At 36.0% G+C, this 21,810-nt stretch overlaps 2 protein-coding genes across 5 annotated transcripts; both read left to right on the top strand.

The window, feature by feature from the left end:
- Positions 1-624: 624 nt before the first annotated feature.
- LOC132622220 (uncharacterized) lies at positions 625-7,941 on the top strand. Its single transcript, XM_060336782.1, has 7 exons — positions 625-1,311; positions 3,687-3,723; positions 3,811-4,047; positions 4,133-4,180; positions 5,172-5,599; positions 5,739-5,824; positions 7,573-7,941. Exons 1-6 carry the CDS (start codon positions 1,010-1,012, stop codon positions 5,809-5,811), a joined length of 1,125 nt encoding a protein of 374 aa, XP_060192765.1. The 5' UTR covers positions 625-1,009; the 3' UTR covers positions 5,812-5,824; positions 7,573-7,941.
- Positions 7,942-9,561: 1,620 nt separating this feature from the next.
- LOC132622219 (DNA-directed RNA polymerase 2B, chloroplastic/mitochondrial) lies at positions 9,562-21,472 on the top strand. Of its 4 annotated transcripts, none has more exons than XR_009575847.1 (20): positions 9,563-10,677; positions 12,612-12,821; positions 12,907-13,040; positions 13,155-13,221; positions 13,359-13,417; positions 13,664-13,781; positions 13,889-14,002; positions 14,148-14,283; positions 14,449-14,861; positions 15,666-15,716; positions 16,162-16,232; positions 17,293-17,377; positions 17,607-17,759; positions 18,234-18,308; positions 18,722-18,811; positions 18,900-18,947; positions 19,154-19,268; positions 19,345-19,448; positions 19,884-20,444; positions 21,176-21,472. XR_009575847.1 is itself a non-coding variant. In XM_060336780.1 (19 exons), the coding sequence occupies exons 1-19, from the start codon at positions 9,766-9,768 to the stop codon at positions 19,992-19,994; spliced, it is 3,066 nt and encodes a 1,021-aa protein (XP_060192763.1). In that variant the 5' UTR covers positions 9,563-9,765; the 3' UTR covers positions 19,995-20,589. The 4 variants fall into 4 exon arrangements, 2 of the variants coding, with proteins under 2 accessions (XP_060192764.1, XP_060192763.1); XR_009575846.1 differs by lacking the exon at positions 21,176-21,472 and adding an exon at positions 20,859-21,163; XM_060336780.1 differs by lacking the exon at positions 21,176-21,472 and having other exon boundaries at positions 19,884-20,589.
- Positions 21,473-21,810: the final 338 nt, after the last annotated feature.

Genomic DNA, 21,810 nt, shown 5'->3' with positions numbered 1-21,810 from the left:
AATCCTGGATCGCCTCTAACTTAAGTACAAATTCAAGCAGGATATTGTTCATTTCCTTTTCATCATTATAAAAAGGTATACACCACACGTTAAGCTGTGCACAACCGAGAAGGACTTTACTAGACAAACATGATAGCCTTTTAGACTATTTAATCCCAACACTGTCCAAAGCCGTTGTTTTCGAACCCTCCAAAATCCCATGTTTTCATAAGTCAATTATTACCAAATCATCCACGCTTTCTTCACTAAAAAACATTTTCCAGTGTACTACTTACTTGTTACGTTTTTTATTTTAATTAAATAGTTTAATTACAAAATTACTCCCTCCATTTCAATTTATTGTATGATTTTATAATCAAATACAACTCCGTCTCCAACTCCAGCTTCATAATTCTAAAAAAAGTGAAAGATATTTAATTTTCATGGCCAAACGCCTATGCGAAATGTATCAAAATGTTATTTAATTTTGTGATATTAAATATGTTATTTGGAGAGTTAAAATTAAAGAGTTACTGAAAAGGAAAAATACATTTTATTTAAATGGATTAAAAAGAAAAAATAAGTTAGAAATAAAAGGAGTACAAATAAACGTAAAACTACACAAAGTAGTAATCTTGCATTACATAATACAAACACAATTCTCATCATCGCCAGTAAAACAGACACATCTGTGTGCCATCAACGGACCAGTAAAACCCAATCTGACACGTGTCAAACAGTCACATGAGTAGTACATTGTCCTACCGTACAACAGCAGCGTACAACACAAAATTTTCCAAGCAGCCTTGTATTACACGTGGTCTCTTCCTTTTTAACGCCGGAAATCCCTCACGCTCTTCCTTTTTCTTCCCCGTTCAAACGCATAAATCTATACATACCAATATACGTTGATATTCTTACCATAATTACGGATTTCGATTCGGAACCCTAAATCTAGAATTTAGTGGGATTCTACACTTATAAAATCTCTTACCTTTTTGCTGTGTGTGTGTAAATATTGTTGTACGCAATGGGTGCGGTGACGTCATCAATGGCAGCAAAGTTTGCGTTTTTTCCGCCAAGTCCACCGTCATATCGTGTGGTGGTGGAAGAAACGACGGGGAAATTGAAGTTGAGTGACGTGGCAGGGAAGGAAAACGTGGACGTCTTGAAGTTACCGACGAAGAAAGGAACGGAGATTGTGGCGGTGTATATTAGGAATCCGGCGGCGATATTGACGGTGCTCTACTCCCATGGGAACGCAGCTGATCTAGGCCAGATGTATGACTTGTTTACTGAACTCAGTCAACATCTTCGGGTCAATTTAATGGGGTATATTTACTACTTACTACTTTTTATTTTTATTTTTTTAAACTTTAATTATTTAAAGTTTTTTGCTTTTAACTTTTTTAGGGTGAAAAGTAGATGGAATGAAACAGTTAGTTGCTTTTTTGATTCAACAGTAGAATTCAGTATAAATTATTAGATAAGAAAAATTGCTATCTTATTGAGTTGATCTACTCCATTTTTAACTTTAAAATTAATCAAATTGACTCTTGATAAGCGAAAAGTGTCTCGCATAAATTGGGACAGAGGGAATATTTGTTTTTTAACTTTAATTATTTAAGGTTTTTTGCTTTTTCCTTTTTGGGGTGAAAAGTAGATGCCTTGCTGTCGGATGAGAATGAAACAGTTGTTTTTTGATTTAGTAATAGGATCCAGTGTATACATCAAGGTAGTTTAGAAGTTCCTTTTATCCTTGCCAATTTCTAGAACAATTAAGTTTCCTTAAGTCTAATCCAAATGATGCATCTCAGATCTTGCATCAGGAAATTCGCAAGTAGGGATGGCAACGGGGCGGGTTCTATCTTAACCCACAAATTTTCAACCCGCCCCGCCCCGCCCCGCGAAGCATCTATACCCGCGTCCACCTGCTCCGCGCACAAACCGCATCCACCCGCGGGTATAACTTGTCCCAATAATGATGATCCATTCTTGATTTATTTTTTAACTCTGTTGAGAATAACTGGACTTTAAATGAGTCCTTTTAGATAATATCCAGTTAACCACCCACTGGCAACTAAGTTATTATTTTAATCTTTCTGTTGCTTTCATCCAAAATTACTTATTTGATCTTATTAAGTGTAATAATCCTCCACGTAATAAATCTAGGCTCACTTTCAGTAACTAATATAATAGTTAGTTTTAGTTTACGTTAGTCAAAAATTAACTTTACTAATTAATATATAAAAATTTAGTTTTTGTTTTTGGGGGAATCTGAAAATTTAGGAATTAAAAGAATTATTACTATGTACACATGTAATGCTATTTTTATCAAAGAGTTTACTTTTACTCAGTGAAAATTGATGGCCCTTACTTTAAAATAAGATGGACTTTATTTTAACTTTGACGGAATCTTCTTAAAATGATAATCAGATACACACTTATGCGAATATTATCTACGTGGACATGAAATGGTAATGAAATCTTGTCTTAGTTAAGTAAACTATATCAAAATTATTTTTTCTTACTGGAAAAATTAAATGAAAATGATCATGTAAATTTAAGTGTTATTTATAAAGTTAGTATATATGCCGAGAAAAATGGCACTCAGTTGCCTTTCAAATTTATTTTCATACCATTATCTAGAGAGTTGAGAAATACACGGAAGAAGTGCCAGCTGACACGATGAAAGCAAACACATTCAAAATTTTAAACACTAACCCGCACCCGCCTCGCACTGTAAAGAATGTTAAAATAATTTATTTCGACCCGCCCCGCCCCGCACCGCACCGCACCGCCCCACACCCGCATATGTCTATACCCGCACCGCACCGCATAAGTCTAAACCTGCCCCACCCCGCACCCGCACCGCCCCGTTGCCATCCCTATTCGCAAGTGTCATAGTTGTCTATTATCCTTGACTTTTTTTAATATGTTGCTTGATACATAGAGAAAACCAGTTGAAAAATTTGTTCTCACATCACAATTGAAGTTGAAATATTTCGTCTGTTCCATTTTATGTGATTGGACGCTCGGATTTAAGACATTAATCTGTGTCTTATATATAAATAAAGTTAGTTTGTGTGAGAAAACATCCCATCAAATTTTTGCATTCGGAAGTTATTTTATTTCCTGAAAGTTGTAAAAGCTGTATGTGAATAAAATGGTGTCAAATACTTTGGGATGAAGGGGCATTATTCTTGATGCTTTTCTATATGTTATTTCATATGAAGAGAAGATTGGTTGAGAATTTGTTCCTTGCGGTACTGCTGAAGTTGATGAAAGCTAGGATTAGTTTTCCAGTCAGACCTGGTGAATGAGAAGTAATGTCGAAAAGCTTGGTTCTTTATGGTAAGAGATAAGCATTTCTTACATCTGGACTCCACGGGCTGTAGAAGTAACATTTTTACCTTGCTCATGTATTGGCTTGGAAATCATTAAGCTCTTTTTGGAACTTTTATGATATCCGAGTGAGATCTGCCTACTTGGACCATTGTGTTCAGGTCCTTTCGTCCTTTTTCCTGATTGCGTAAATTATATCTGGATGGAACTTGGAGGGAAAGATTACCCTGAGTTTTGGAAAAAGTTGCTTACTCTCATCCTCTTGAACAAGCTAGTGAAAAACTTGATTTTGAACCCTGTGTTTAGTACACGGGCTTATGCATATTTGAAGTTCAAATTACCTTAAACCTTTCTTCTGGCAGATATGACTATTCAGGGTATGGGCGGTCCACAGGCAAGGTATTAAAGATTTATTTTGATGATTAATTAAGAGAGAAGTATGTTGAGATTGAAGTGTTAAACTCTTATTTTCTTTCTCTCTTACAGCCTAGTGAGCAGAACACTTATGCCGACATAGAAGCTGCATATAGATGTCTTGAAGAGACATATGGGGTGAAAGAGGAAGATGTCATACTATACGGACAATCAGTTGGTAGTGGACCCACACTGGATCTGGCATCACGATTGTCAAGATTGAGGGCAGTGGTTCTTCACAGCCCAATACTCTCTGGACTTCGTGTAATGTATCCAGTGAAGCGTACATATTGGTTTGACATATATAAGGTTAACTTTATATTTCTAGCAGTTTGTGAAGTTCATTTGAAGGACTGGAGCTCATTGTGTAACTAGTTGCTTGTATATGATGCAGAATATTGACAAAATACCATTGGTTGGATGTCCTGTCCTAGTTATTCATGTGAGTATTCATTTTTCTTTTTCAAATTTCAACATTTACTACCACATTTATATTGATAAAATTGAGTGTTGTCATATGTTTCAAAATTAATTCACTGGTTAAACTGTGATCTTTAGATATAAAATGGGTCACTAGGATTATGCATATTGGGGTATATAAAATCTTCTTTGCTAGATTGTGTTTAAGGAGGACCAGAATAGAGGTTGGACTAATATCTAGTGTTCTTGGCAATTATGCCTTCAGATTTCTCCATTTTAGCCTCCACTTACGAACCTCTACTAGTCTACTCCACCCCCGCCCCTGCCAATCTTCACATCGTTTTTTCTTCTGGGACAAGTTTTGAGTTTTAGAATGTTTTTAACCATTTCTTTTCTTATTAGAATTGTTTATTATAAAGTCGTGCCTTTCTATTTGTTGGGTTGTTCATACTCCATGCCCTTCATCCTATTTTGGTTGACCTTTCTATTTTAGTCTATCCCATTGATATGACCTCTTTTCCTTCAATGGCATATGTCCTCCATATTCCAATAGTCAAGTTACATATAGTGGTGCCACTTTATGTTATCTTGAAAGTATCTACATCCTTTTTTTGGTTCTTTAAATTTTATCTACATTTTTATTCCCTTTTTACACTTTCCAGCTATTTTGTTAAAAGATGTCTTTGAAGACTCAAATGTAAAATCTCAGTTGGACTGTTTCCTCTAGAGCTTTATGCAAGTCGATGCAGGTGATGCAAATAGTACAGATAATTTTGAGTTATTTGCCTTACAAAAAGGCTAAGAGTAGTTTCTCGGAGACAAATTGATTCCGTACCCTATCATTTTTTATCATCACAAATCCATTTTTTTTTTAATATTCTAAAATAGTGTTCTGTTTTCTGGATGTACCCTCTCTAGAACTTTTTTTTTTCCTAGTTATATTATAATGGTAACTCTTGGATTCACAATTGCTAGCTGATATCTGATTTTTTTTTTTTTTTGGGAGTATCCAGGGCACTGCAGATGATGTAGTTGATTGCTCCCATGGCAAACAGCTTTTTGAGCTATCTAAGCAGAAATATGAGCCATTGTGGATTAAAGCTGGTAATCATTGTGATTTGGAGCTCTTCCCGGAGTATATAAAACATCTGAAGAAGTTCATATCAGCTATTGAGAAATCAATTTTTTCATCTGCACTTCTCATGAGCCAACTAGATAACCCTCGAAGCAGCACAGATTGTAGACCCCGGTCAAGCACAGATCACAGGGAGAAATATAGGCAAATCACAGACAATAGAGAGCCTAGAACAAGCACAGATCGAAGAGATAAATCCAGAGCTAGCATCGACCGCAAGGAAAAATCAAGCAAGAGTATGGATCTCTCAGAGAAGACGAATAATAATATAGAACAACCAGAGAAAGCTAGAAACAGCATTGATCGGTTAGATTACCCCTGGCTAAAGAGTTCTTCAATTTATTTATTTTTAAGTCTCTTTTACCGCTAAATTAATTCAGAATAGCCTGATCGTGTATAAAATGCGATAACTGCTTTAATAACTGACGGATGCTATTGGTGGCAGCTTTGGCGAATTGATGAAATCTGCTGTATTGTGCAATATTGATTGCTTCAAGCCTGTCGGAGCAAAGGGCTGAATGTCTGATGAAGGTTAGTCTAAAAGGGCAGTCTTTTCCACTTTCGGCATTTGAGCATTTTGGTTATTTGTTTGGTTTTAATGGTGCCATCTTCGATTTTTACCTTCTCCAAACTCTACGAGCTATTGCTTTAAAAAGGCTAATTGTGTATGCAATATGTTCCTAAGAAAACTAATTGATTTTTCTCTTCTTTCTTATGCTTGATTTGCTTCATAATTTTGGAGTCTTTACGTCTTTTTCTTAAAATACATTGGCTAGCAATTTGGTCAATGTTTGAAGTCCTTGGGCTAGGTTTATTCACCTCAAATAACTCAATATTTAATCTGATTACCTAATCTCCAACCTTTTTTAGTGCACAGTCATGATGACTGTAACATTGTAACTGCTCTTCCTATGCATTTTAGCAATATGTTTCCTTTATCAGACAATTCTTAAAATTCAAAAGCAAAGAGATTTATCTGTTATTCTGGCACCTGGCTAACGGAAGAGTGTAAGAATGCTTATAATACCAACTGTATATACTCCTATTTGTAATCTGTGGCTAAAATCTGTTCTGTTTCTCTGAATTATTGATTGCCTAATTTACTTATCACTAACAAAAAGAATCTGTTGATTGCCTAAATTTTGACTCTCTCCTGCCAAATGTCAGCATAGGTAAACTTTCACATGTAAATGTCTGCATGAGTATATGTTCTTTTTTAGTTCTGGAAACAATTCCATATATTTGATACCGAAATAGGTCATGTGTGTGTCGTGTGAATTTTGGTGCCTGCAGCCTCGTTGATGTATCATTCAGCTGAAATCTCTAAAGAATCACTAAACTGAAGTGCAATTGAGGTTCTTGTAGTTGCTATATGTTTCTTTTCAGCATTGTGCAGTATAAAGTTACTGCAATAGGTGTTCATGTATCGGAAGATTTTCTAAACTACAACAACAACAACAACAGCCCAGTGAAATCCCACATCTTGGGGTCTGGGGAGGATATAATGTACGCAGACCTTACTCCTACCAAGGTAGGATGGCTGTTTCCGAGAGACCCTCGGCTCAATAGAAGCATAAAAAGGGGGTCAGATAAGGTTAAAAGATTTAAAACGATATTGCAATGAAATAATGCAAGCGACACAGTAAAACAGGATAATCAAGGAATTCAAAGCGATATGGAAATGCAAATCACGAAAGCGGCACAGATAAAATAGAGTAATCAAAGTACAGAAAGTAGCAAATAATAACATAAATCAAAGCACAAGAAATTATAATGCGCTAATGCGCCTACTAATAAGATTTTCTAAACTATTTGTTGAAATAAGGCCTTCAGATAAAACCTTTATCTCTTAAAAGTTGGCTGAGCACCACCTAAGGAGTAAATTTCTAGTGATTAAGTAATAGGCTGCAGAAATCATAGAAAGGATCTCCTTCTGTTGATTAGGAATGGATTTGGCCCTTCTACTGGAAGAATGCAGGTCATAAATCATCTTCAAAGTAAGCATTTTGCCACTGCTTTGCTGGTAGCTTTGCTTAGAGATCCCACATCCATCCATTAAGCCCCTTTGATGAGCTGGTGTGAATAAAAAATAAACATTTTAATGGGTTGATTGTAGAATGTAATGCTTGATTTGTCGTTTCATCACTTGGATTGGAGATGGTAATATTTTCATTTCAACTTTTGCCCAGTTTTGCTTTGATGGACCACGAAAAACCTATATGTTTTATTAGTAGAGTTTTGTGGAACACTTTTGCTTACAGTTATTCGATTGCTTTCAGATACCTGTTTTATACCATGCAACGATGCTGGAATTTCTACCAAGAATGTGCATGCTCCCGAGCTCAACTGAACATTCCAATGCAAACACTGGTTGTAGATACCACGGCGAACCAAAATGATCTTAGCATGATAGTTATCACAGGGGATCCTACAATTAGATGAATTGGGTTAATAACCAGGTAAAAGTGATTGGGGTTTCTCCAGTCTGGTTAGCTGGTTTTATGACCCATTACAAATGTTCTTTTAATTATATGACCCATTTCATAGATCTATATGTTATGACGTAGGAGGTCGATGATGAAAAAAGACATGAAATCTTTGTATGGTCATATTCTTCTATTTAAATCATAACCAGTTATTTTATACCATTCTCTCTCTTCCGTGCCTCTGCCAAATTATATGCTAGAATTAGAATACCATGAAGGAAACCAATTTTGTTGTGGATTCAGACAATCCTGATGGAACACCCCACTCCGACACCAGGTTGGAGCAGCGGCTGAAACTAAAATAAACTGTAATGACCAGGGATCCTCTAGATCTATTTTTTATTTTTTTTCGTTTGAGGGGAAATAAACTGTAACGGCCAGGGATGATGATTGTCTTTTTTTTTTTTTTTTTGGGTTTGAGGTTGAAGTTGGAAATGTGTAATATTTGATAGTTGTTTCAACAGCAATTTTCCCATCTTATTGGATTTAAATTTAACTTAAAAAAAGCTCTCGGTAAAATCAGATGAAAATTGAACTTGATCAAGATAATGAAACACAGTTTTAATCTTTTAAGTTAAATTTCAGAAATGCATAGCCGTGATAATGCCTATTTCAAATTAATCTTCAAAATATAGCTGATCTAATGATTAAGATTCTTTTTTCATTTTCAAAACTACTACTGTAGCACGACTAATACTTTCATTGAAGGAGATCATCTACATGTCGTGTCCTCTATCTGGGCCGGTAATGACGTATTAGCTTTCTAAAACCTGTTCTCATAGCATGTTTAGTCAAGCTTTTGGAAGGTCAAAAGTGGTTATTTTAAAAATTGCAGTGTTTGGCCAAATTTTTTGGGAGGAATTAAGTATTTCTAGGAAGTAGAAGAAACGCTAAAAAATTGTTTTCCTCAAAAATATTTTTGAGAAAATACATTTAGAAACACTTTTTAAAAGCTTGACCAAACACTAATTGCTAATTAAAGTGATTTTTAAATTAATTGATCAAATACAAATTGTTGCTCATCAAATGTACTTATTTTGAAAAAAAAAATTGATTTTTTTTCTTTCCAAATAAGTTGATTTTAGAAGCTTGGTAGACTATCAATTTGTTAAATATTACAGGGAGTTTTTGCTGTTTTGGTTATTTTTTAAAGGTTTTCTAATGTAAGGGCCTGTTTGGCCATGGATAAATTTTACACTGTTCCGGAATTTGATTTCAAAATCGTGTTTGGACATAAAATTGTTGTAATTTTCTGGAATTCGAAAAACTCTATATATCTGTTTTTACATTTTTCATTCCAAATCATTCACAAAAGTTCAACGTTTTCCCAAGTTATATCCATGTCCAAATACAAATACAATTTTCAAATATCCTTTTCTTTTTCAAATACTCATTTTTGTTTTTCAAATTTCACATTTTTATGTCAAAACGTCCGCAAAAAGTTTGTGTATGAAAAATAAGTTATACAATGATATTTTTTTAAAGTTCAATGTTTGTCATGAAAGAAGACTTGACCCAAAAACTATATCAAACAATTGTACACGGATTTGATAAAAATATTTAAAATGGATTTAACCACTTCAAAAAAATTCTCACCCCAACACACGTTAAAAAAACAAAAAGATGGCTTTTTCTTTTTGTGTCTTAATGAATCAAAAGTTTCGTCCAAAATTCTGAGAGGCATACACGTGTGACGTGTAGTTTGGTTGGGGCTAGCTCGTAAAGCAGAATGAAACCACAAAGTACAAATAAAATTACTTAAAGGGCATAGACTGCAGCTTTGCTTATTAGCCACAACGAACCCAAAGGTTTATGAAGGGTTTATAAGGTCGGTTTGCTATAGAAATATCAACCTCCGCTATTTTCTCGTCTTACATTTCAGTCTCATGAATATCTGCACTTCTATTAATCCATCAATTTGTTTCTCTACTATATTTTTTCTTCGTTACAACACTATTTCCTACAAAAAAATTCTTGAACACTTTGATGTCCAGCACTAAAACCCCCATTTCCCTCACAATTAAATTCAATCAATTTACTGATTTAGAAACAAAACCATATCAGAATTCCTCTATTATGTGGAGAAACATAGTTAAACAGTTCTCTTCAAGAACCCCACAAAAGCTTCTTCTTAACTCCAAGAATCGTACTTATAGCTTTCTCGGTTTTAGCCAAGATTCTATTTTTAAAGATAAAACAAAATTAAGATCATTTATCCCTGTTTCTTGTTTAAATAGTGGATTTCCTGAAATGGGGTTTCAGAATCTTGGTGAATTTTTACCTGGGGATGAGTTTTTAAACAGACCCTTATTGTATGCTATGAAAAGTCAAGATTTTTGTCGAAAGAACTATGCTAGTGTAGCTGAGGCTGAAGCAGCATCTTCCACTGATGCTGATGAAGACACAAAAGATGTGTCTGTAGTTGGTGAAGTTCAAGAATTGTTAACAGAATTTAAGAAAGAAGAGAAAAAACAGTTTGATTTTATGCGGCGAAAGCAAAGGATGTTGACTAGTGGTATGGGCCATAGGAAGTATAACTCACTTAAGAGGAGGCAAGTTAAGGTAGAGACAGAGGCATGGGAACTAGCAGCAAAAGAGTACAGGGAGCTTTTGTTTGATATGTGTGAGCAGAAATTAGCACCTAATTTGCCATATGTTAAGTCATTGTTTTTAGGATGGTTTGAGCCTTTGCGTGATAAGATAGCTGAAGAGCAGGAATTTTGTAGTCAAGGGAAGAGTAAAGCAGCTTATTCTAAGTATTTTCACCAGTTACCTGCAGATATGATGGCGGTTATCACTATGCATAAGTTGATGGGATTATTGATGACAGGCGGCGACCATGGTACTGCAAGAGTGGTCCAAGCTGCGCTTGTTATTGGTGATGCAATTGAACAGGAGGTTGGTTAACCTGAAACTTATGTCAGCTGTGAGTCTAATGAAATGAAATTTCTGTGTGTGATCTAGGGTGTGTTTGGTATGAAGGATGATGTTTTCCTGGAGTTTTCTTGGAAAACAAGTGGTTTCTTACTCATTTCTAGTGTTTGGTATGTAAGCAAAAAATATTATTCTCTTTATATGTATTGTGGCAAAACACTATTTTTGTGGGGGGTGGGGGGGGGGGGGTGTGTTGTGGAATGGGGCGTGGAGTGGGGTGGGATTGTCAAGGAGAGGGGTTGGGGGCATTGGGTGGGCGGGCCGGTGGGGAGGAGACAATAAACTTGGAATGTCACTTGTGAAACTTGTTTTCCCTATTTCCATTAGGGAAGTCATTTTCCTAGAGAAAATATTTTCCAAAACTTTTTGATCAACCAAACATGAGAAAATTGGAAAACACATTCTGGAAAATGATATCCTCCTTACCAAACACACCGCTTTAGAACACAATTTTTTGCATCAAACTTGCTGCATTATGAACTTTCTCATAAGTTTCTCTTTCAGTAATATTCAGCCCCTCTTATTCTGTGTAGTGTGATGGAGCAGTAGAGTGTCTGGGAGAATATCACTTTGACTTTTGTGAAATTTGTACAAATAAATGGTGAAAAAGCTTTGTGTCAGCATATTAAGACAGTATAGAAACTTCGGAGTTCAGTGGACCAATTATACAACACTTAAAACTATCAATAGTGGACAGTGATACTCACGTAGAACCGACAAAGCTAGAAGTGTGTAGAAGTGAAGGAAGCACTACTGTCCAAGGACATATATGTGAATGAATATAGTAAGGTAATACAATTCCACTTAGGTCCAAAGGCATTAATTATGTATCTGGACTGACATCCGTCTTGATTGATTAAGGGACTTTATAGCACCTGAAAACACGAAAGAGGATTACATCAAAATCTTTTAAGCATTTTATACTTCTAATTAGTTGTCCATTTAAACAACTTAGTTGCAATAGAATCATTGGACATTTAACCTAAATTCCATGACAACTAGTGTTTTTAATCATGATATAGCGCAAAAAGAAAAAGTCATGCTACCAGTTTGAATATTATAGTCTAGAATTTCCTTGTTGAAGTTGTCAATGTAGTTCCAGGTAAAATTAGAATGTGAAACTTCACCTGCTTTGATTTGTATAGATAAAATCCAGCAGGTTCAGGGGTATGAGAGCATCATTATTGAAACAAATATGACTACCTCGGTAAGATATTGCTGACGTTTGTCCATTCTGATTGTTTTTAAATTCAATCTCTCCTATGGACCTGTAGAGTAGTTACTTTTGTAGGTTTAGGAGAGAGAACTAATGACGTTTAGGGGTATAAACTGGAAAGGAGATGTAAAGGAAATGAATCTAATGAAGACCATGGAGGTAGAAGGAGGAGCAATATTCTTCGAGTAATGCAAAGTTCACAGCTTTTTGGACTAGATTCTGAAGTCTGACTATTAGAAAATGAACTGCAAGTTTTGAAAACAAAGACTGGTCATAATAAGTGCACAATATTACATACTTTAGCCTCTTAATTTGCACGTTCAAAATGTTCAATTACTGTAGTGATGTAAATGTGTCAGGTTAGTTTAACTAACTCTGGATTGATGGGTTAAACTGTACAAGGTTGCTCTAGATGACAAGAATATTAGAAATGTCTGTATGTTAGATCTATGTAACTGATAAATTAAACTGTATTGTCAACATCTTAAATGTTATAGAAGATAGTTTCCGAGCATATTGGAACTGAGTGTATTGGGTGTTATGTTGGCTAACCCTTGACCGACTTTATTTTGGCTTTACCCTGTGTCAAGTTTCAAGAAATGGTGGGGAGAAATGTTTAAAAAGGACAGAGACTTCCATTTGGTAGTACCTGGAGCTGATCACGCACTTCCTCATGCATCAGGTTAGAATACACAAGTTCTTAGAGAAAACAAAGAAGCATAAAGCCGAGAAAGATACAAAAATGGAAGATGGAGAGCATGTCACTCAAGAACAAGAGAAACTACGCAAGAAAGTCACTAGTCTAATGAAAAAACAGAAGTTACGTGCAGTGAACCAGATAGTGAGAAGTCAAGACGATTCAAAGCCCTGGGGCCAAGATGCTAAAGCAAAGGTTGGGCTTACCCTTGTTGTTGAAAATTCAAAATTATGCTATGTATAATATGTTCAACTTTGACCATAGCTTTTTCTTTCACCAGGTTGGAAGCCGTTTAATTGAGTTGCTTCTACAGACAGCTTATATACAGTCTCCTGCTGATCAGTTAGCAGTTGATCCACCTGACATTCGACCTGCCTTTGTACACAGTGTTAGAACTGTATCCAAAGAAACAAAGTACTGGTTCACTCCCTTTATGTCTAATTATTTTTAATTTTAATTCTGACTACTAATTGATGATAATTTCGAAAAGAAACAATTGGCGCTAATTCTTGGATTATTCCCTCACAGGAGTGCGAGCAGAAGATATGGTATTATCCAATGTGATGAACTGGTTTTTAAAGGACTTGAAAAAACTGTAAGTAATTTTTCTCCCATTTGGGAGATATATGACTTACTTAAAAACTTCGTTCTGATTAAGCTAGCCATGTTTTGTTGAGCTACCTGATATGAGAACTATCCTCAGTGGTTTGTTTACCTTTGTCCTGCAAACAGGCCAGACACATGGTGATACCTTACATGCCAATGTTGGTGCCTCCAGTGAAGTGGACTGGGTATAGTAATCTCTTTTAGATTTATCTTTTATCAAGTTTGTTTTCCCATTCCCTTTCCTGTTTCTTTCACTTTATATATATATAGAGCCCGGGATTACACTGGGTATGTTGTTGTGTGTGTATATATATATATATATATATATATGTACATAGATACACACACACACACACTGTATATATGTACGTGTCTATATCTTGTTTTTCCTTATAAGAAAATGTAACTATATCTTGTTTTTCTGGCTTCAGTTATGACAAGGGTGGACACCTCTATCTGCCTTCGTATGTGATGCGGACACACGGAGCAAGACAACAACGTGAAGCAGTAAAGAGAGCCTCCCGGAACCAGTTGCGACCAGTTTTTGAGGTTCATTTGCCAATGATTTATTCAATCTTAAATCTTGAGATCATGTATTTCCTTTGTTTGCTCACCTCATGAAACTTAAGGCGTGTGTTCTTTTTAATTGTATCTAGGCTCTTGATACTCTGGGAAGTACCAAATGGAGGATAAACAAAAGGGTACTTTCTGTTGTTGATAGAATATGGGCTGGTGGCGGTCGTCTGGCTAATTTGGTTGACCGTGATGATGTTAGTTACTCTATAATTTTTAACTGTCCTATATTGAGATTCAAAAGCTACTTTCTTTTTCATTGTTAAGTAAATGAATTTCATAAGTTGTGTAATATGGTTTATGTTGAAGGAACTGCCAATCAATTTAATATTTCTGTTGCAGGTCCCTTTGCCAGAAGAACCAGATACGGAAGATGAGGCAGTACGCACAAAGTGGAGGTGGAAAGTAAAATCTGTCAAGAAAGAGAACAGAGAAAGGCACTCACAACGATGTGACACCGAGCTCAAACTTGCTGTAGGTTCCAATTGCTTCTCTCTTTTATCTTTTGAGATACTAAACTTCCAATAACATCTGGAATCACAAATAAAATCTTATTTTGGCACAGGTGCATCACAGTTCATATAATTTCTGTGTCTGTTTGATTTTCTTCCTGAGGTTTGCTTCTCCATGGTTGAACAGGTAGCACGTAGAATGAAAGATGAAGAAGGTTTCTTCTATCCGCACAACGTTGATTTCCGAGGTCGTGCATACCCCATGCATCCACATTTAAACCATCTTGGTTCTGATATCTGTCGGGGTGTCCTGGAGTTCGCAGAAGGTCGTCCTCTTGGAGAGTCGGGCTTGCGCTGGTTGAAGATACATCTTGCAAATTTATTTGCTGGTGGTGTGGATAAATTATCTCTTGAGGGCAGAATAGCTTTTACTGAAAATCACTTGGATGATATATTTGATTCTGCTGACAAACCGCTCGAAGGAAGACGCTGGTGGTTGAATGCAGAGGATCCTCTTCAGTGCCTGGCTGCATGCATTAATCTTAGTGAAGCTGTCAGAAGCTCATCCCCAGAGACGATGATTTCTCATCTTCCTGTGCACCAGGTAAGTTTCATTGTTATTGGGTCCTACATGTTTAATTTGTCTGTTGATGTTTTGGGGAGAAAGAAACCTTAGATGCCTTGTGGGCAAATTCAACAATATACACAAGATCAAGTCGTGTTTTTCATTGTGGTGTAAAGAATTACATGAAAATAATGCAAGAATCTACGCTAGAACTCCTAGAAACCATACAAACAATAAGGCTAGGGATATGTTTGAAGTTCTGTCTTAGTATCTTTGCTTCGGATAACTATTTGTGCATATTTCACTGCACTTCCATAGTGCCATATTGATAATATATTACCATTTCACAAGAAAAGAGAAAAGGTCCATAGGAAACTCCATATATTACCTTCTTCACAAGTTGATGAGCATGTGTTTCGAACAGTTTTTGGGGTTTGAATTCCATAACAAACTAATATATTGTGAACAAGCTGGCAGATTTCATTAGTTGGTCCCAGACTAATGAAAAAGTTAAAACAAAAGGATTCTCTTTTTGGTCTTATATCAGGTTCACTGGATATAGGTTGATGAAATTGGTCTATTTATATCATGTAGATTACAGGAGTTGGGCTAGACAACTCAAGTTGCACCTGGACACCTATTTATGTCTCAAACTAACTGTTGTTCGAGAAATTTTACTTGATATAAGTTTTCAACTGAAGAGATTTTATATGTTCATGGCTTTGAGACCACTTGCTGCCCGAGTACTTCATCTTTTGTGATTAATTTCTCTGTAATATTTTGCATTTGTGTGTATAATTTATCTCATAAACTTCTGTTGTATTTTTCTGTTGTAATCTTCAGGATGGTTCCTGCAATGGTTTACAACATTATGCTGCCCTTGGAAGAGATGAGGTAGTAAAAAGCATGAAGTGTGGCGCTAACATTAGTATACATTCGGCATCTCTCGAGTGACAATATTGTTAACTTGTTTTAATTTTTTTTTTTTGGGGGGGGGGGGGGGGGGGATGGTGGGGTTAACTTATTTTAACTTGCTTGAATTAATAATAAAACCTAGCCCACCGCTATTTTCTTCTTGTATCTTCGTCGCTACTTCCCCCTTTGTGATTCAGAATCCTAGGTGGTTCAGTAAAATGAACAATTAACATTTGTCACAATCAACAAAACAAATGCACATTTAGAGTGTTTGCATCAATCTCATTAATTAAGCATGAAGAGTTCATTTTCCTTCTCTTTGTGAGATAAGCCACACTACTATTTTAGCACTTCTATTTTTGTTATCTATTATAGTCTCTGGCGTCTACTGAATCAACTCTTCTATTGACAATCATCGGTTCAGTTGGGAGCTGCTGCAGTCAATTTGGTTGCTGGAGAAAAACCTGCTGATGTTTACTCTGGCATAGCAACTAGGTGAGTTTGTTAATCCTTTCTCCTGTAAGATATATAATAGACTAAGAGACCATGAGGTGTTCTCTCTCTTAACCTCTACTTGCAAGTGAAGCAAACAATAATCTCACGGTTAAGCATAGTGAATGCCGACACTTGATCATTAGCATTTGTCAAACCAGCGACCAGCTTCAGACTACAACATTAAGAGTTACCCTTAAGCATAGATGATTGGGTGGCTTTCGTAGAGAGCCATATTTTTTGTGAGGTTCTCTCTCTCTGGTGTACTTCTTGTACGGGTTTCTATGCCCTTCATGAATGAAATGTTATAACTTTATTAAGAAAACATTAGGAGTGGTGCAGATTGACCTTTCCTGCCATAACAAAGCTTTTGGTAGTTTCTACTGTTCATGCCAGAGAACAAACTGTATTGAACATGGTGTCAATGTTATTTATGCTTTGCTTTATTGCTTGCCATGATCTTTTAGATAAAAGAGTGCAGCATGTAAAAAGCAACACTTAAAATTAAACAGTCAACCTATAGGCCACAGACACCCCCCACATGACATGATTTGGTTTCAAAATTTGTTGCTGAGCTGCATCAAATCGTGTAAGACAATCTGGAGTCGCTAACTGAACTTTCTGGAATAATAGTTGTGGAGGTCTCAACCTATCATCTATGAACTCTAGGAAATGTCACGAAATTTTCCGAGATTCCATGTTGTGCTCATGAAAATCTTAAAAAAGATGAAAAACGATTGCTCAGTATGTGCACGAGAGAACTGATCAATATCAGAGTTTTGGAGGTGACAACAATACATACACTTTTTGACCTTATCAGAATTATAACTAGAAGCTCTTTCTTTTTCAAAATTTCGTATTCACTTTGGAGTGTCATTCTATTTGTCGTGATGACAGGGTTCAAGTGCTTATAGGTTCAGAGTTGTTCTTGTCAAAAGCAGCATTGAGTTGGAATATTTCATTGTCTTTGTCTAACAATTCTGGCTAATTAAGTTTAAACCTTTGGAAGTAAGTATTTAGGAATAAGGAAAGATAACAATATTTTGATGTTGCTATTTCTCAGGGTCCTTGATATTATGAAAAGAGATGCACAGAGAGATCCTGAAGAATTTCCAGATGCTGTGCGTGCAAGGGTTTTAGTTAATCAGGTATCATACTGCTCACCTTGTTAAGGCCACTGTCGTTTCATTACCAACTCCCTATTTCCGCATTTGTTGGCAGTTTGAGGTTTGACAGATGGATAATTGTTGTTTTTGATATTCACGAGCTTAATGTGTTGCAGTTGCTTGTTGATAAGGCAACTAAATCACTGAGGACCGGTTTGCTTGTTGATAAGGCAACTAAATCACTGAGGACTGGTTTATGGCTGTCATACAGGTTGACAGGAAGTTGGTGAAGCAGACGGTGATGACATCAGTCTATGGCGTCACTTACATTGGTGCTCGTGATCAAATAAAGAGGAGGTTAAAGGAGCGTGGAGCAATTGCTGATGATTCTGAGCTATTTGGTGCTGCTTGCTATGCTGCAAAAGTAAGGGCAAGATGGAGTACTATATGTTGATACATTTTTTGATAGGTCTACTATATCTTGATATATTGAAACATGATAAATGGGTTGTTATTATAATTTATACCCCTTTGGTAGCTCCTTCTAGGCTTAACTGTCATCGGTTGAAAATCGACTCTTCAAATGCTTAAAACCAATTAATTAGAACTGCTGAACTTCTGGTGGCAGTTGGATCTGGTTTCTGCTTGCCTTGAATGACCGTTAATTTGTGTGTGTTCACACTAACTACCCATACTTAGTCCACTTGTCACGTGCTTTGTTTATTTTATCTAAACATAATCGATGTATTGTATCACATGAAATTCTATAAAAAGATATCACCAATGTCGTGATGTTTATAGAGTGCTAACGAACTTGGTTGGTAAATAGACGACCATTACATCATATAATTAGTTCTTATCTTGGTCAATGACTAGCACCTTTTGACACATTGATTAGGTCACATTAACTGCATTAGGAGAGATGTTTGAAGCTGCGCGGAGCATCATGACTTGGCTTGGAGAGTGTGCTAAGGTATGCCTAATTTTGTACTTCACCACCATTTAAATGTGTTGTAAGTTCAGTTCCTCTTCTGTTTAGGTCAGACAAGCAGTTAAAATGTTGTTTCGCTATGGTGTCACTACTGGACTGGCTAACTCTTGCACAAGCTCTTAGTGTGTAATAACTTCAGTGGTCATCTTTTAGTTATCTTAGTCAAAATTGTTTGTGTAAATTCGCTTGACCCTGTTTTTCTACTTTTGTTTCTGGTGATGTCTGTAATTATATGTTCATGTTGTTTTGACACATGATGATGACGATTTTAATTGGCGAAAGGTTTTTTATTATTCTGATAAAATGGATTCGGTGAGGTAGATCACAGTGATAAATGGTGCAAGAATCTTGCTCCTGCTTCAATTTATCTTTCATTGACCTCGAAGTTTCAACAGATAATTGCTTCTGAAAATGAACCAGTCAGATGGACAACTCCTCTTGGACTTCCTGTTGTTCAACCTTACCGCAAAATTGGAAGACATCTTGTGAGTATTACTATGTTTTTCATTTTTGGTCCCCATGTTATAGGAAATTCTGAGTCATTGAATCTCTATTTGGTAAATCTTGTTGCAGATTAAGACTTCTTTACAAATTTTGACTTTGCAACGCGACACAGAAAAGGTACTTTTCTGGTCTTTTTCTCTCATGCTTTATGTTATCTACGTAATATTCTGTTCTATAGCAACAAGGTGGGAACTGCTGGGTATACAAATGAATGCTCATTTTTCACTTTCATTTGTATATTCTTCTTCAATGTTTCTTCTTATTGAGATTGAACTTGGTAAACTTCCAGTATAAAATTGTGTATATTTCTATGCCCTTTGCAGGTAATGGCCAAGAGGCAAAGGACAGCTTTTCCACCAAATTTCATTCACTCCCTTGATGGTTCACATATGATGATGACTGCTGTTGCATGCAGAAGGGCAGGATTAAATTTTGCAGGTTCTTTTAGTTCCCTTTTTTGCCTCACTTTATGCTTGCTCTGTCAAAGAAAACAATTGAACATTTTTTGCTGCAGGTGTTCATGACTCGTATTGGACGCATGCATGCGATGTTGATAAGTTGAACATGATATTGAGAGAGAAGTTTGTAGAGCTTTATGAAACGCCAGTTCTTGAGAAAGTAAGTATCAACCTGTCAACATAACCAGAAAAGTAGAAAATATCATTATATTGATTCCGGTGCTTCTTAGTATTACTTAACAATCCGCACTCCACCTTTTAAACAAGTATAATAGGGGCATTAGAACGTTTAAAAAAATTAGCAGTGTGTGTCTGCCTTTGAGCATTGGAAGAACTAATTCTGTATAGATTGATTGCAGCTCTTCCTCGTTACATCAAAGATGAAGTTTGATGAGAATGACTAATTTCTTTCATTTAAATAACCCAATGTCTATCATATTTTATTTCTTCGCTTTCTTTTTCCTTCTGAAATAGTTGCAAGAATGAGAACCTGCCCCGTGATCAAAGGACTGAAACCATTCACTAAAATTAGTTTAAAGCGTTTGATATGTTACTTGATTGTCCACTCATATTTGTTTCTTCCATCTTTCCGCAGTTGTTGGAGAGCTTCCAAATTTCCTATCCTACATTGTCATTCCCGCCTTTGCCTGAACGTGGAGACTTTGATTTGAGAGATGTCCTAGAATCTCCCTATTTCTTCAATTGATTGGGTTCATGAGTAGCCTTCATACTCACACCCTTGAAGTACTAAAACTGGCCAGTGTGTTCTTGTGCTTTCAAATGCCATAGTGGGGAAGATGATGAAAAGTTTGTGCTACTACATAGTATTCGGTGAGATGCAGGTTCTGACTGTATATATAAAAATGGTCAGCATCTTAAACCCCGGATGCTCTGGTTCTCTTCTTGATCGTGTAGCCTGCACTCCCTAGTGCACCTGGGGCAGAAGTTTCCAGTCCAAGCTTGTATGCAATGAGAAGACAGATTTCCCGACCTGTTTCTAACAGATTATGGAGAATATGTTCCAAGAAAGCTTGTTGAGAAATATAAATGATCGCTGTAGCCTGTAGGGTCTAAACTCTACCGCAGAAGCTTTTGAGGTGCAAGGATAGAAATGATCTCCAGGTTTTGCAGGCTGTTCGCCTATATCTCTGGTCAGGTGATATTCTTTGTATTTTCAAATTGTAAATAGAAAAAGTTTTTGCTTTAACTGATGATGTGAAATTTGCAAGCTTCGAGGCATGCGTTTGAGATTATAAGATGTATAGTAGTTGAGAAAATATTGTCACAAGATTTTTTTTTTTTTTTTTTTTTTTTGATAATGGTAACTATTTTATATATATATATAAGTGGGCAACACAGTACATGGGTTGTACTGAAACCATATTTACAATTGTACTTCAGAAGCTAAACTGATCTACCTCATATTGAATCTAGCACATCAATTATGGTAGCAGTATCATCTGAAAATATCTGTTTACACCAAAAACATAATAGCAAAAGACAATTCAGTTTGATCTTCTGCATACTATTCTCTATATTTTTAAAACATCTTGAATTCCTCTCCTTCCAGATTGTCCACCAGATGCAAGCAGGGACAATTCTCCATCTACTTCTGTTCTTTGCCATAGACCCTGCTTCCTCCCAACTCTGTAAAGCTTCTGTAATCTTTCCAGGATATGCCTTTAAGGTTAAAGAAAATTCTCCACAGCTGTTCAGTCACTTCGCAATGTAGGAATAGATGGTTAACTGTCTCTGCTTTATCTCCACACAAAAAACATTTGGGACACAATGTTATCTGTCTTTTCATTAAATATTGTCACAAGATGCTCTGGTGGTGAATTCTGTATTTTGATGCTAACAAAATCTGTTTATATCTTCTGTATATAGATGCTACAACATCTTTTTTAATCTAAAAGTTATCCGGATCTCGCATTTATGTATCAGTCTACGACGCGATCAAGAACGACTCCTTTTCTTTACAGTAGCTTTAGGTAATTTCTTGAATAAATGTCTAGGTGCTTCAAAGATCTCTTGTGTGTTAATTTAGTAGGAGATCTTTTATGTGTAAACATAAAGATTTCGCGAGAAAAAAATATATAAAACAAAGAATAAATTTGTAAAGAGTTACTGGCTACAAAGCCAATTGACCTGTAATTGTATGCAAATGGTACCATATGGATGTTCTTTCTTTCTTTACTTCATGTTAATAATCTCATATCAGAAGTTCACTGGTGAGATAATCCAAATTGTGTGCTGAATAGGGCAGTTAAGGGTGTAAAGTGCTAGTAATTACTTCTCTATGTTTATATCAAACTCAACAATTTGTAGGAGTCAAATATTAAAGTAGGAAAATCTATTAATTAACCAATAATAAGTGATAAAGGCTTATATGTGAGCTATATGTCTTATATGTATTGTGATCTAAACATTAGTCTGGGCGATATGTTTTGTATTTATTGTGATCTAGAGTGGCCGATATTTTATTTTATGATGTGTAGAGTGCGAGTGTGTGGACGATTTTA

Source organism: Lycium barbarum, chromosome 12, assembly GCF_019175385.1.
Source record: "Lycium barbarum isolate Lr01 chromosome 12, ASM1917538v2, whole genome shotgun sequence".
In the NCBI taxonomy this organism is placed as follows: domain Eukaryota; kingdom Viridiplantae; phylum Streptophyta; class Magnoliopsida; order Solanales; family Solanaceae; genus Lycium; species Lycium barbarum.
The sequence above is the reverse complement of the archived record's forward strand: the minus strand, read 5'-3'. Positions and strand labels throughout refer to the sequence as shown.